Below are 16,661 nucleotides of genomic sequence, written 5' to 3'. Positions count from 1 at the left end.
CCATTATATAGTGGGTAATGGGGAGCGTATTCGCTTTTAGGAGGATCATTGGATGGGAGAGATGCCTTTGGCTAGTAGTTTCTCGTCTTTTTCGTTTATCGAATCTTCATGACACCCCAATTTCTGCTTTTCTTCTTTTGCAAGAAGATGGACATTCTTGGAACTTCTATTTTGGGAGAAATCTAAATGAAAGAGAGATTAATGACATGGTTCTTTTTACTGGGTTGCTCGATTCTTTTCATGCTCATGTGGGGAGTGATGGAGTTTAGATACTTCTGGGGAATTCTTTTGTAAATCTTTTTTCACCTACTTGACTTGTGATTCTACTACAGATCCTTTTGCGTTGTATAATTTGATTTGGAAAGCTAAAGCTGCCTCAAAAATAAAAGCTTCTATTTGGACTGCGATACTTGAAAGAACTAACACCAATGATTTGCTTCAGAAAAGAAGACCAAATAAGGCCCCGTCCCCCAAAATTATGCCCTTTGTATGAGGAGTGAAGAAACTTGTGCACATTTCTTTCTTCATTGCCCTTCCATGTTGGCTATTTGGAATAAGTTATTTGGTATATTTGGAGAAAATTGGGTCAATCCATACACTTTGAAGGCCGATCATTACCTCTAGGGGTTTTGGCAAAGGAAAGGATAGGAAAGCTCGACGGCTATTGCACCATTATGGCTATTGTTTGGAATGTTTGGTTGGAAAGAAACGCTACAATATTCAAAGGTGTGACTACTGCTAACCATTTGCTTTGGAGTAGAGTGGTATATCTTGTGTCACTCTGGGCAAATGGTTTTTTTCATCATGATTCTCTGGAAGACTTGCAGCGAAATTGGTTGGCCCTATGACATTGAGTTTGGTTCTCAGTTTAGGTTGCATTCTTTGTAACTAGTTTCTATTGATGTAAAGGGAGGATTTCTTATTCCCTCTGCCTTTTCTTTTTTTCTTTTCCTTTCTCCTTCTAATTTTTCTGATGTACATTCTTCTTTCTTTTAATACAATTCTTTGTTTATCAAAAAAATAAAATAAAATAAAGAGCAAGTTAAGATATTTTTCAGCCTTTGTACAGGCAGCTCTTTTCCTTCAAATGCCAGTCCATTCCTTTCCTTCCTCTTGCTGTAGAGAACACAAAGTGGATACCAAACTCCACACCTTAACAGATGATCCGTTCCCAGCCCTTGGCCTTCCAGTGGTGAAGAAGATAAGAAACACTATTAGGCGTAACTTGATACACATTAAACCATTGCCAAATTGAATTCCACAGTTTTGTCACTTTTGTGGCAACAGGACAGTAAAGAAGCAGAAGGTTAGTGCTGTCTCCACTGTCTTTGCACATGTAGGACCAGCTAACAAGCAGTGTGGATCTTCTGTGGAGTTGATTTGCGACAAGACTCCCTTTCTTGCTTGCCATGTGGATGTTCACTACAGGTCATTTTGGCCATGCAGTTTTTTTCTGACATTCAACATGATTGCCTGTCTCTAGTGTCTTATGGTCTTGGGTTTCTTCATGTACTCTTCTTTTTTTCTTATCCATTTTTTTAGGGTTCCTTATCCTCCTCATACATTCTTCTTTCTTAATAAATTTATTTTTTCTATAAACAAAAAAACAAACAACATGCATCTTCCTAAGGTTATCCCCGTAAGGATGGCCTCCTGACAAGCTTCCCATACAAAGAAAACAACTTTTTGGGAGCTTCAACTCTCTGAGCACCGTTCCAAAGAAAAGAAATCACCACTCTTCTTCTAAGCAGGTTGTGGGGTCTTTTAACAGTAAACATGCCATTTTGACCACCAAACCATCTCAAAGACTCTCCCCTATCTATAAGAACTCCAGTGCTGTCACTGAACAGATTCTTAACATCTCCCAGCTTCTAGTTCTGCAAATTCTTCTGAGAACAAGATTCCATACCATGCCACTCGCCTGAAGCTAGGACATCTGTTACTTATTGCATTACATATCTTAGCCAGGTACAGTGGCAGAGCAAGGATTTATGGTTGAGAGAGAGACTCAATTAAAAATTTTGCTAGGGAAAATTTAAGTCTAATTATCATAGTAAAAGGTGATCAAATTATCAGTATATACTCCACAAAAAGATTACATCAAGCAAAAATAAAGCATGACTATAAGTTGATTTAATCTTCTGAAATTATAAAGTGGCAAACAGTTATTAACATTCTAAATTGAACCTGCTCTTTGACACTAGACAAGGGAAGGGAGGCAAGGGCGGTAAAATAAAAACATACAAAGTAAACTATAAAATGAATATTTTGGCAGTCTGTGGGCGGCTCCTCTCTCCCTTTCCCCGGGTGGGCAGCAGCAGGGGTACTACTTGATTCAGTCTATCCAAGATGGTGTAATTTGGCTCTCAAATTGCACCCCAAAAGGTCCTACTTTTAGCAAAGCAAAGAGTCTACCGTGATCAAAAAATCAATTAGTGTACATTTAAGACAAGGATGTTCATCTAATTTGCACACATAGGAGAAGGAGGCCTTTAGACCCTAAGAAGAGGGATTTCTATCTTCAAAGTCCAAGCAATCATGCCACAGCCATAATGCAACATTCCATTATATATAAAATTAGTTAATAGTTCTAATGAAAGACAATAATTACTTAGATACTCCACATAACAACCAAACAAACATGAACTCCTTTTTATTTTGGCTTTTTTGGGCGAGAAAAAACTAGGATCATTTCTCTATTTGTGCATCCATGCACAAAGGCCATGCTAATCATCTCCATATTTTTCCAATTTTATCTATGTCAAAAAAAGAACTCACCCAAGCTCATTTGTTTTAGTGAAGTGAAGCATTTAACAGCACGCTCAGGAAGATTTTGAAACCCGAAACCTGTGGAATTTCTCTCTACAAAGTCCAAGCAATCACCCCACAGCTTCCCATAATGCAACACCTAAGTAATGGGGGCTTCAAAATTGAATATAATATATATATATATATATATATATATATATATATAAGATTAGTTATAGTTCTTATAAAAATAATAATTACTTGCACCATACATGAACCAACCAAACAAACATGAACTTGCTTTTGGTTAAGCAAAAATTTGGACCATTAGTTGATCTGTGTGTGTTATCCGTGCACAAAGACCTTGCTAATCATCTCCATATTAGTCCAATTTTACTGGATATCTCCATAAAGAAACAAGCATGAACTTAACCCAAGCTGGTTTGTTTTGTTTAATGAAGTATTCAACCAGGTTTCCAGAAGGTCAGAAAAGTAAGAACCTTGGGTATGGATTGTTTATAGGTTGACCTTTATTTGGCCTAACAAACACTAGCATAAAATGTAGGCAGCATCTATGTTGCTAATTGCTAAAAATATAAAATTGAGAAACCCAATGCAAATGCAGAATTAAACAACAGTTTTAAAGTCTGCATTTGAATTAAGCATTGAGCATGTACGAGAAGCTTTTATTTTTTGGATACAAAAAATTACATTAAAAGAGAAAAGATAAAAGTACAAAGAATAGAGGACAAGATGTCCTCCAAAAAACCTCTTAACAATTATAGTATTGCCCTCCAATCCCTCTGAAGGTCAAACAGTGACATCCCCCAAAAAAACCAAGCAAATGAGCCCAAAAAGAAGCCAAAAACACTACTCTATCCTGTAACAAATGAGAAGAGATTGTTCAAGGTGGAGATATCTCAAAGCTAGAATTAAGTTCAAGACTAGAACATCAATTTACTCATACAAATATAAGTTAGATTATGTTCATTTCCTTGCTGATTTCCTCAAATGTGAGGCAAATGTTCAAATTCACTAACACTTCATTTGGCCAAAGAGAAGTGGAGAGAAGAAAAAAGACACTTCTAGGATAGAAGAAAAAAGAAAAGAGCAATTTTTTGGGGGGTGGAGGCAAGGGGGCAACTACCCTCTAAATTACCACTTCTTAAATTATCCACAGGTGTGAGTACTGAGTAGGTTTCCTCCATATCTCTCTAACTCTGCAATTTGAGGAAAGAAAAAGTTCGCACTCTCTTCCTCTCTAATTCCTCCCTCCCTTACCTTCCTTCCTCTCTATTTCAACCAAATGAGAGAAATGGAAAGGAATAATTTATTTATCTTTATCTTTCTCTCCACTTCCCCTAACCAGAGTGTCAGGGGGCGGAGGGGAGCATGCAGGCCCTATGGGAACTTTGGAAACAGTTGGAATGGTCATAAAATTTTCATTATGACTACTCAGCCTGCATACAGCAATAAATACCTCCTCTGCTGCAACCCGTTGCATCTTAGAATCACTAAATAGATGAACTCATGAACAATCACAACTAAATAAAGAGAGACTGTTATGCTCTAAACAAAAATAAACAAATCATATAACACCTAGAGTTCTTTATTAAATGAATTAATTGATGATGCACACACTAGTTCCTTGACACCATATAATAACATGGTAATAGAAAGAAGAATACATTCATATTCCTCTCATTTGGTTTTGTTTCTAGTAACAAAAATACTAAAATTAAAGTTCTGTATTGCAAATTATTTACTGACCACTCACAAACAAAGAAAAAAGGCATAAAAATATGTTCTTATTCAGATCTTGCAAGTAAATTGATGCATTAATATGACAAATTCCAAACAATGGCATAAAAACAACATCTAACCCTTGGCATAGATAAACACTGGAGAGTCATTCAATTTGAGTACCACTACAGGATCTGAATCTCTTGATTTTGGAAGCACAACCCAAGAAGGAATTGTCACACAATAACTCCATCCTGTGTGGTAATCATGTGGCCAGACGGTGTCCCGACCATTCTGCACAAAGAGCATCAACAAATGTGTTGAGAATAATTAAAATTAAAACTCAAGCACGAATTTGTAAAGAGCAAAAATATATAAGAATACTAAAGTAAAACTAAAATTTTCAATTTGCTCAACCAAATTATGGTAGTAAAAATGCAGTTTAGCCACACTGGAGAAGTTGTAAAATAGAAATGGCTGAAAGGAAAAGAAAATGATATCCTCAAGTTATTAACAATTCAACTAATGGAATTACAGACTTAATCACGCAAATAAGGCCCCAAACATAAATGAACAATAAGACCTTTGCCTCTTTCTATTTTTCATAGGCAAGAAAGCTAGGGCATAAAATATTTGAGGTACAAACTCCCATACTCTTTACCAATGAAGCTAGCAGCCTCTCAAGGAAGCGTATCAAATATATACATATTATGCTTCTTAAAATTACACTAGAAGGAAGAATTCTTATAAGTTACGACCAAACTATTTCCTCTACTTTTAAAAAGTTAACTTTTGCTTAAGAAAATACTAATCAACATGGCTCGTTATTCTGTTACAGCTCTTCCCCAAAAAACTCATGCTTGCATGCACACGCCAAGTACATTCTCATGATTACAGACCAAAATGCAAAGGCACACTCATTTGCTTCATTTTTTAGCATATAAAGGGAAAAGGCAGGCAATAGAAGCAAAACTGTGAATTTAGGAATAACTAAACATAGGATGCAGCCTGATACATAATAACTGCATGACACACTGGAGCGGATCTAGGCTGGGGGCAATGGCAGCACCTGCCCTCTTTGTCCATCCAAAATATATATGGTGTTAACCATTTTTTAATGAAATTATGTTGTCCTTGCAACAACTTTTCCCCCACTAAATGACTAATTTGTTTTAGAATGAGGGATCAAAACCTCAAATTAACAGTTTTAAAAACCATTGTGCTATTTCAAAATTACACTAGATGGAAGAATGCCTACAAGTTACAACCAAATTATTACATCTACTTTTTTAAAATTGTGCTTCAGAAGGTATTAATCAATGTGGCATTTTATTCTGTCACATTAATTCCCCCAAAACTCATGATTGCACATATGCATCACTACCCTTCCAAGAAAGGAGAGTCTCATAATCATGGGCCAAAATGCAGCAGCACATTCATTTTTGCTTTATTTTTTTGGCACAAAAAGGGAAAAAGCAGGCATAGCAAGCAACAGTCTATAAATCCATGAACAATCAAACATTGGAAGCAGCCTTATACATAATAACTGCATGACACACTGGAGTGTATGTAGGCTAGGGGCAATCGCAGCACCTGCCCCAATTGTCCACACCTAAAATGGTGCTAACCCTTTTTCAAATGGAATAATGTCCTTCCATCAACTTTACCCCCACTAAACAACTAATTTTTTTTATTAAGTGAGGTCAAATTGATCTTTTTTAAGTAGTGTGTTACATAAAAATTGTAGAAACAAGTCCCCAGAATCTATATCTTCATAGTTTCACCTAAATCCCAATGATTAATTACTTTCACAACTTCACCCTAATTCCTCAAATGTCTTCCTCCCTCTCTCTATCACTCATTAACTCTTTACCATGCTCAATTTTTTTTTACTGCATGTCAAATAACAAATTCTCTGTCTCACAATTTTTCAAGCTCTCTCTCTCTCTCTCTCTCTCTCTCTCTCACACACATCAATAATCTATATAGTCCATGTGGGGTGTTTATTATTTGTCAATGATGTAGGATTTTTTAATTATGCTATGACATCAATGCATACATTACATTTTGAAAATAACAAAATTGAATTATTGATTTTGCTGCCATTGAAAGAAAATTATAGATTCACCTAAATGACACAATTGTGTCAGCTAAAATCATCAAAATGAAAAAATAAACATCAACAATATTACTCTGACAGGCTACGATTGGCTATGATGAAGATGCTATAAGCATTAGCCTGCTATGTTGTGGCTACAATGTTTTGTCTATCAATTAATTCACTTTCAGTCTCCACTTTGGAGAAAAAAAAGAACTATTAATTTTGTGTTGGGCAGTGCCAAACTTTTAGTCGGGTGCCAATCACGGGAATAGATTCTCTAACATGTAGAGGTTAGGCTGCATACGTCATGCCCTTCCTCAACCCATGACATATCATGACAGTCCCCTGTAATGATTGGTATGTTTTTGTACTGGTACATACTTCATATTCTGTAAAAATCAATGCTTCAACAAGTTTTTATTTATCTTCTGATTTTTGGAAAACAATCCCATTCCAAAGCTATTCTAAAATCTCCTATTCATCTTTTTTTTGCAGTTGAATGGGATGCAAAAGCCCCACCATTCAAAGCATGATTCGCCAAAATCAAACTAACCACAAAGTTTGCAATCCAATCGGAAACTCCATTGCCTTCCTAATAAAATGAATCTGACAAGTGAAAATCCCATTCCCTATTCCAATATGTCATGGAAGAGCTAAGCATGGTAAAAAATGGATGCGAGTTGTCCCAAACATTGAGGATACACCAAATTGCCATACTCAAGTCAATTTCAATCCCAACTTCCAGCACCCCATCTGCCAAGCCAACTCTATGCCTTTAATTACACCCCACATCTCAACAAGCAAAGAGCTACATCCTACAGCACCCCAAATTAAGAGCAAATCCCTTCAACCATCAACCCATTGAATCCCTTATAACCTCTACAGTGCCCAAACTGCCTTTAGAGGCTCCATCTATGTAATCCATCTAATTATTACTTCTTCCATTAAATGAACATCATTAACCTCATCCTTCCAAGCATCAATACATTGTTTTGCCTCGTGAACAATCTTCTTGATAGGATCCTCCCTGAATATCCCCCTTAGAAAATTTTCTCTTTTCCATTTCCAAATCCACCAAAAAGTCCCACTAAACACAATCTCCCATTTTAGAAGCCCCTGGATTTGAAACCATTCATTTAAACTTCAGGAAATCCATGAACCTTAATCTCTTGCAAGAAACAGAGTACGTTTTGTTCATTGGTATTAGTCTGCCCCAAATCTAAGATGCCACATGACAGTTCAGAACAAATGAAGAGCAACCTCGTTCTGCAAGCCACCAGCACTACAAGTTGTGTCTGCTATAAACTTCTATGCTTACCTATGACTTTGTTTTCCAGTGTTTTCACTTATTGCAGCAGGCTGGCAGCTAATGTTGACATTTTAAATGTTTCAATTGAAGATGAGGAAAAAAAAAAAAACCTCCAAGAGCCACGCATGCAACAAGCCTACAGCAATTACACAACAAATTAGCTATTCCACCCAACAACTTGCTGCATCCAAGCAGAACATCGTGTAATAAAATAAAATCATGAAATAGAAGAATAGATGTGGGACTGCTCTCAACTCCCAACAGCAACATAAAAATCACCGCCAATTACCCATTCAATGCGTGCTCAAATCTCAAATTCATACAAGAAGTGATCATACATCAAATAATCAACAAATCAAATCCCTATGACTGCTCTAATCAGCGAGCTCAAATTATGAAGTCAAACAAAGGATCAATGCACGACAGTACTGACCCATTTTCGCGGCGTAGGACTCCAGTCCATCCCCAAAGGCAGCGGCGAAGTGCCATCGTGTCTGTGCTTCGGAGGACTCTGTCTCAACATCATGCGATCTCAATCTCTGTCTTCTCTCTCTCTCCCGCTAGAAATTTAACCGGAATGAGAGCTAGGGTTTAGTCGATCGGATCGCGAAGAACAGAGGAGGAGAATCGAAGGGAGAGAGTATCAAACACGCCCCATAATAGTACAGAAGAACGGCGCACGTTAGAGAGGAAAAAGGGGGCGGACCTAAAAGGAACCGGGGGGTCGCCTGGTTCAGTTCTCCGATTGTCGCTACAGAGAGCTTTCGGAGAGTTGTAAAACAGGCTTCTCACTCAACCGTCCTCTTTTTTGCAGTTTGGAATTTGGATTAAGCTTTACGGCAATATGAAATCATGAAAGGCAACCCCAACAAAATAAATAATAAAATAAAATAAATAAAAGCTTTTCTCTTCTTTTTTTTTAAGCTTTTGATTTTGTTTATTTGTTTTGCTTTAGTTTATCTTTTCTTTTTCTTTTTTTCAATAAAAAAATGACTGAAATAACTGCAGATAAATTGATAGATTACCTCCAAAATACCTAAAAAATAATTGTAATCATGAATATTCATATATTAAATCTCACAAATAAATATAAAACGTCAAAATAAACATAATTTGCGCTTGCAATTTAACTATTAATAAAAGTAACATTAAAAAATAATGCAATATAAAAAAGTATAAACATGAGTTGTTCACGTCTTTCAACTTTTGATATGCTTATGATACTCAAAAAATAAAGAAATTAGAAAAAAAAATTAGAACATTTCAATAAAGAAATTAGAAAGTAAAGGAAAAAGTATTTTTTTTAAAAAAAATCTATAAAATCTAGCCTAAATTGTTCCATTAGCATTTTTTTTTATTTTTAAAACATAAATTCATTGCAAGATTATGCAATATATAGATTAAACTAAGTAAAAAGAATAATCTACCCATTAAAATAATTTCATTAAATTGTATCGTGCATGTCAAAAGCTAAACACTTCATGTATAAATAAGCATGTCACTAGTAAATTTTTTAATGTATAAATAATTTAAATATAATAGCGTACCAAGCAAAAATATTAAGCATAGTAAGTTATTTCAATGACCTATAAATTTGGGATTTTTACAGCCGTGTGAATGTAAAAATTTTAACATAGTATATGTGTGTTTTCCTCTGTTTTTGAATCATTTAGGTAGCATTTGATTCACATTTGGAATTGAAATCTGAATCGAATTCGGAATTCGCTAGAATTGTAAATATAATCTTAGATTCCTTCCTCATGTTTAGTTCAACATGTTGGTCTGGTGGTATGTCTAGAAGGGTGAATAGACTTTCTTCGGTGATGTGCTTACTTTCTACAAACATAGAAATCTTACCAAGAGCAAGTGCATAAAATTGTCGTGTAAAAGGAAATGTAGAAAATCACAATAATAATATAAATGAGATAAGAGAGAAGAAAAGCTTAACACATTGATATTTACGTGATTTGGCACCCCGCCTACGTCCACGCCTTGAGACCGACTCAAAGATTCCCAAAATCCACTAAAATCCTCCTTCGGGCAAAGAAGTTAATACACACCAGCTCACAAAGAGCTTCAACAAGGTGCTCACTTAGAGACACCCAAAAACAGCTCACAAAGAGCCCTTGTTTACAAAAAGGTAGATGAAAGATTAAATGTAAGCTTCAATACTCCCTTGAAGTAGTTAAACCAATAAAATCCTTACTCAATATCCTCTGTCAATAGAGTAAATGCAAGACTAAGAGTAGCAAAAAGAGGGCAAGTGAGTTTGTGAGTAAACCCTAGAGATGACAATACCAATGAATGATCTTCTTACAATATAATTTGTCTAGTGTGGAAGTAAATGTTATTTACTCCTATTTATACATTAAATGGGCGAGTGCAACACTGGAGAGCCGTTGGGCATTTATGAATGTAAGACAAAATTCAAAAATAGCTATTCGCAGCATTTAATGTTTGCTGTTGCCCGACGTTCGTCGACGAAGCCCTGTGTTCGTCGACGAGTTGCTGGTTCTGAATTCAGGTACATCTCGATATATTTTCATCGACGAGAACATGTGTTCGTCGACGAGTCCTTAATGTAATTCGTCAACGACGCCCTGTGTTCGTTGACGAGTTGTTGGTTCTGAATTCAGACGCTCCTCGGTATCTTTTCATTGACGAGAACCCTATGTTCGTCGACGAAGTTTGTACTAAACTCGTCGACGAAGCCTGTGTTCGTTGACAAGATCCTCCTTAAATTTTTGTCCCTTTAAGGGGGTTTCTTTATACACTTTTAAATGACTTAGTATTTTGTTGTGTGTGTGTGATACGCCCCTTTCTTGCTCTTAGTATTGAGTTTCACTCTATGTACAAGATATTTACAAGATGATATCTCTCTTATTTTATACACTCATTTTTCAGATGACTTTGTACATTTGTTGTATTGTTCATGAATGCTTTGAGAGACTTGTGCTTCTGGTCATGAAATGAGTTGCTTTGACTGTTTGTTGGTTCAGATGTCATTCTGTATACTTGAAACATATCTTAGAGAAACGTTAGTGACCTTAAGAGCAACTAATGGATTGATAACATCAAAACATAGTAGGAATGAAAGATCTTTAATTATTTGGTCTAACACAACACATAATGGGAATCATAATTATACTATAATGTTTGATATATATAAATATAGGAATAAAAAATGAGTCCAATGAATATAAAAAAATTAATTTAATTAATTTAACATGAAATAATGATATTATAAATATATAATTATTACATAATATTATTTTATTAAGCTATATAATAAATAATTTTTACAATAAAATCATTTTGATAATCATGTACTTGATTATACTTTGTGTATTATATTTTATCGTATTTTTTATTATTATTTTTCAACTGTAATTTTAACGTTATATTTTATCTTATATTTTATAAGTAGTATATTCTAATATGTAATTTATTGAATTTAAATAAAAACCTCATATAGTGTAGCAATATAACATAATTTATTTTTTAATATAATAAAATAAACACCATAGCATTATATTTAATTACACAATAACATTTTTTTGTATATTCTATAATTGGTAAAATTTACTATTATCTATTTGTATTAATGATATTGTTTACTTTTTGAGTGTGATCCATGTTTTGATAATGATAAAGCACAAGTTACTTATGTGTGTATTTAGTATGTGAACGGGTTTATAATTCAACACACATAAGGGGACTAAAAATAGAAGCCTGAATGACTTAAAGAACACATTGTCTAGCACATTCCATGAAGAGTCAGAAAAGCAAAGAAGACTGAAGACATGTCATTTATTTTGTAATTGCATTTAGTTTCTATTTTTGGTTTGTAATAATGCATGTCATGCATGATGTGGATGAGAGCTCAGATTGACCATAGACAGACCTTGGGGAACCAACACTTTCACGAAAAACCTTTTACATAATTTGCTAAACACTTACAAAGGTTTTAAAAATAAAATTGAGGTAAAAAACAGGGCTAAATCTTAGGATTTAAGTAACCTCGGTCGACTGGCCCTTTAGCGTTAAAATCAGCTTAGTCGACCAACCCTGAGGTTTGCCTATTTAAGAAGCCTCGGCCGACCGACCCTTCTAACACTTGATATGGCCAGCTAACCGGCCTTCTATATTGGTCGTATTTTGAAACGATAGTTGGCCAGCCACTTCAATGTTAAAGAGGCTCAGCCGATCAGCCTCCAAGACTCGACAGACCGACCTTAAGCCCAATCGACTGAACCTACGAAGGTTCGGGAATCGCCTTTGGGCGGTCGACCAACACCTTCCTCAGCCGACCAAACCCTATGAAAAATTCAAATTGTTAACTGAGGTCAGCCGACCGGTGATGCCCACGGTCGACCGAACCTCTCGGGTTCCGACAATTTTCAGCGCTAAACGAGTTTAATTTTTTAATTAAACAATTTTTAAAATACCTAATATGTCCCTAACGGTCAAATTTGTTAGAATGTCTATAAATACCCCCTCATAACTCAATTTTTAATCAATGCTTAGATTATAAAATCCTCCCAAACAATTTTTGTGCTATTAATTCCATACTCTCTTTTTCATTCATTTCAAAATCTTTTTAAGAGAGCTGTTGATTATTTTCTCTCCTTCTTCACTAGCATACCTATTGCTTTTGAAGTTTGGTTGAGAATCTTTGTTTCAGGCATTTGATGTATCATTTTTAAAAGCATCCACTCTCACTCATCGTTAGGGATTTATACTAAAAGACATGCTTTATGTAATCGGTTTTAGTATTTATTAATAACTTCAGTTATTCCATTTTAATGAAAATCTTTGTGAACAATGTTTTCCTGATATTATTTATTTAATGATTATGCATATTTGTCTTTTATTCTATATAGTAAGTATTCTAATGTATAGAGTACGACTTATACACAGAAGATTAGACCATCAGTTCTTATATAATATAAGTTTATTGTTCACAGTCTTAAATGAAATTGGACACACCATTGGTAGGACTGTAGCACAAGGTTTTAATAGATCTATTTTAACTATTGGGAATGGTACAGTTCCAACTCCTTGAGCTAGTACACTTTGTGTGTATTGAACATGACCGTCTTGGGGTAATTATTTTTATACTAACTATGTAAAACAATTAATACCTCATGGTTATTATGAGTGCTTATGCTCTTAACCCTGATATGATTACACATGCATATAGTGTTTATTACTTTGATTCATAGAAGAGTGAGATTCTTTATGGGCCAAAATACTCAATGAGTTAGGTGATGACATTATGTGTATGGTGAACATTAATTATTGATGGAATCCACATCCTAATATCAAGATTGATGATACCCCCTTAAGGAAGCTTATAAGTTTTGATTGTGTCAAACCCTGCAAGTGGATTTTGAATCCAACATATCAAATAAGTTAAGTGGAAGGTCTTAGGGAATTAATATGTCAAATAATTAAATTATCAGTAATTTAATTTAATAGACGGGTATCTGTAATCTTTATGTGGGGAGATAAATAAGCATTTAATAATAGGAGCTCGAAATTTAATTTCGAATATGATAGAGAGTGCAATTATAATTCTTTAGTGGTATGAATTATAATTAACGTAATTAAGGATCAATTCAAGTCAGATTAGGAATTCTTAATTACGTGGGAAGCCCTAGTCATATTTGCCCAAAGGTCCCTACTGTAGCCTATACACATGCCTCCATTCAATAGCTGAGGAGATGAGCAAACTCTCACAGAGGCAGACATTTTCATAAGAGAAGAAAACCCTAGCAGCCGCTTATGAGCCCACTCTCTCAGGAGCAAGGCATGTTTAAGGAATACAGTAGAAGATTCTTGGTCGTCTTCAAGAGCTCGTTTTCATACTTGCAGTTTTGGGATCAATCCAAACATATCTCGTAGGTATAATCCTAATCACGTAATTAGGGATTGCATGCAATATCAAATTTTTTTTGTTATCTGTATGCACTACAACTGGATCTTAGGGTTATTTTGCAAGTCACTTCAATTGGTATCAGAGCCTTGGTTGATACTGTATATGAATAATAATATCGTGTTCTTCGAAAATCGAATCAATGCATGCTTAAGGTAGAACGTATGTATGCACTAACCTCTATTTTGTAGCGTTCTATCCGACAATTATGGTCACATGAATGTATGTTTTGTGATTATTTATTACAAGATTCGTAGCATGTGAACTTCGGTTATGAAGGCATAGAATTTTGTAATCTGATGCAGCTTCATCACAAGAATGTATGTTTTGTGATTGCGATTGTTTATTATAAGATTTGTAGCATGTGAACTCCGGTTATGGAGGTATAGGATTTTGTAATTTGATGCAGTTTCATCACACGAATGTATGTTTTGTGATTGCGATTGTTTATTATAAGATTCGTAGCATGTGAACTCCGGTTATGGAGGCATAGGATTTTGTAATCTGATGCAGCTTCATCTAAGAAGGAGGCATAGCTACGGCGTGTGCATAACAGTGGTGAAAAATAGGAAAACCCCTAGAACTATGATGTGGTTTTTCTTTCCTTTTTTGAATTTGAATTTTAGTTTAAATTTACCCGAACCCCTACGACCTTACCGGGTAGGTCAAACCCCGCTGGGGTTACTGCCTTGGGGCCCCGTCGAACCCTAGCACAGCATAATGGCAAACAAGGATTCACGGTGTTATGATGCAAGCTACTTGACCATAATAGCCGAATATTTATTATATCATATTTCTTGTTTATATATGCTTGCTTGGCGTGTTTGTTGTTCTTGCGTTATGTCATTAGCATGTAAAATTTAAAATTTCAATGTTGGTTTATGCATGGACAACTAGAGAATAAAATTAATTCCCAAGTTATAATACAATTTTTTTTATAAAAAAAGAAGAAGAAATATTAAGGGAATTTGGAATTTTATTTGTTGCGTGTAATTTAGTCACCAATATTGGAATATTAAATTTATTTAAATATTAAACACGTGCTTGTATCCCTCATAAATTAAATAAATAAGTGGGTGAGGGAATTTATAAGATATAAATCTCATGGTCTCCTTCACTAGTTTATAGGTGAAGTAATTAATTTTATGTGATGATATTAGTATCTTCCTACTCATCGGATGGAATTAATTATAGACTCACCAAGTATAAACTCTAGTAATTGTTAGTATTTGGTCACCTCTCCATCTAGGGATTCACTATGGGACAATAGGTCTAGTATTATGTGATGGTATACACTTAGGTGTGAATAATAGTATCCTCACCATCTAAATCACTTCTATTGTTTATAGGACCAAAGCTAAGTCAGCAGTTTAATTTTATTTGGCATAGTTACTTGCTTAGATAGTAAAATTAATAGGTCCTCACCTATCTACACAAATGTTGAATAGTAGACGACCTCCCATCAAGGTATACTACTCATGATGTGCTAGGTTGCTGACAGATTCTTTAAAAGAAAATATTGGTAGAGGGAACCATATTCTTTTAATTGAATTAAAAGTTTATTATTGCTCATCATATTTAGTTATAATATGTGATTCTCAGGATTAAAATGACTTTCAATCCACTAGCTGTTATTCTCAAAGAAACTAAACTAGTTGGACCTAATTATATTGATTGGAAAAGGAACTTGGATATTGTAATGACTGTAGAGGAGTACAAGTATGTGCTCATAGAGGTATGTCCACAGAAACCTAGTGAAAGGGCAACCGATGAGGGAACCCAGGCTTACTGGAAGTGGATTAAGGCTGATGAGATGGCGCGGTGTTACATTTTGGCATCTATGTTGAATGTTCTGCAACATCAGCATCAGTTTGTGCCTTCTGCCTATGATTTAATGCAAAACCTCAAAGAAATGTTTGGGAATCAAAATCGTGCTTCTAGGCAGACTACTATGAAGGAACTTATGAATACTACTATGGCAGCAGGGACCCCAATAAGGAATCATGTTTTGAAGATGATTGGTCTTCTCAATGAGTTAGAGATCCTTGGAGCTGAAATCGATGGGGAATCCCAGGTCAATATCGTTCTATAGTCGCTACCTGACTCTTTCAAGTAGTTTTTCTTGAACTACAACATGAATAAGTTCTCTTACTCATTGGCAGAATTACTTAAAGAGCTTCAAGCAATTGGGGGCCTCAACAAGAAGCCAACTATTGCTCTTATGACTGAGAAAGGTTCTTCTTCTAGGCTGAAAGGCCGAAAGAAGGAAAAAAAAGTTCAGAAACTACGGGGAGCTCCTCCAGTAGTGCATGGGCCGTAGGATGGAGTGAAAAAGCCTAAAGGCAAGTGTTTTCACTGCAAGCAGTCAGGGCACTGGAAATCATAATGTCCAGTTTATCTCGCCAAACAGAACAATAAAGGTTTATCTCATTCACTAGTAGTTGAAACGTTTTTTAGCGGTGATATCTACCAGTACCTGGTGTGTAGATACGGGAGCCACTAATCATATCTATAATTCCTTGCAGGGGTTCCAACAAACCTGCCAGTTAAGTGATGGGGAGATTTACGTATTTCTGAGAGATGACACGAGAGTGTTAGTAGTTGCAGTAGGAGATATTTGCTTTTTTTTTTGTAGAGATAGGATTTTAATATTGAAAGACTCTCTTTATGTGCCTTCCATTAGAAGGAATTTGATCTCAGTTTCCAAGTTGGTTAATCACGGATATTCTGTTTATTTTTAACAAATAAGTTGTTATTAACTTTAAATAAAAGTTTTATCTATTCTAGTACATTGGTGGATGATCTTTACATTATTAATCATG

General features: G+C 35.2%; 2 protein-coding genes and 2 non-coding genes across 11 annotated transcripts in view; 1 reads left to right on the top strand and 3 right to left on the bottom strand.

Moving 5' to 3' along the window:
- The window catches only part of LOC131150993 (PX domain-containing protein EREL1), a 45,708-nt gene extending 36,940 nt beyond the window's left edge, over positions 1-8,768 (bottom strand). For 3 of the 8 annotated variants that reach the window (XM_058102135.1, XM_058102136.1, XM_058102131.1), the window contains exon 1: positions 4,632-4,760. Coding sequence is in view for 6 of the 8 variants with exons in the window: in XM_058102131.1 (XP_057958114.1) it covers positions 4,632-4,661 (30 nt within the window). In the remaining 2 variants the exon portion in view is untranslated. Of the gene's footprint in view, positions 1-4,631; positions 4,786-8,334 lie in introns of those variants that run through there. The other 5 variants (XM_058102133.1, XM_058102134.1, XM_058102130.1 and 2 more) reach the window with 4 other exon arrangements.
- On the bottom strand, positions 2,678-2,778 carry LOC131152529 (U6 spliceosomal RNA). Its single transcript, XR_009136023.1, has one exon. It is a non-coding gene; the product is annotated as a U6 spliceosomal RNA (small nuclear RNA).
- LOC131152527 (U6 spliceosomal RNA) lies at positions 3,062-3,166 on the bottom strand. The gene has a single exon (XR_009136022.1). It is a non-coding gene; the product is annotated as a U6 spliceosomal RNA (small nuclear RNA).
- Positions 8,769-15,448: 6,680 nt separating the features above from the next.
- LOC131151418 (uncharacterized) lies at positions 15,449-16,159 on the top strand. The gene is given in 1 exon segment (XM_058102662.1): positions 15,449-16,159. A coding segment is annotated over 1 exon segment (711 nt).
- Positions 16,160-16,661: the final 502 nt, after the last annotated feature.

The sequence above is a fragment of the Malania oleifera genome, chromosome 3, assembly GCF_029873635.1.
Source record: "Malania oleifera isolate guangnan ecotype guangnan chromosome 3, ASM2987363v1, whole genome shotgun sequence".
In the NCBI taxonomy this organism is placed as follows: domain Eukaryota; kingdom Viridiplantae; phylum Streptophyta; class Magnoliopsida; order Santalales; family Ximeniaceae; genus Malania; species Malania oleifera.
Note: the sequence above shows the minus strand (reverse complement) of the source record. Positions and strands in the feature narration are given on the sequence as shown.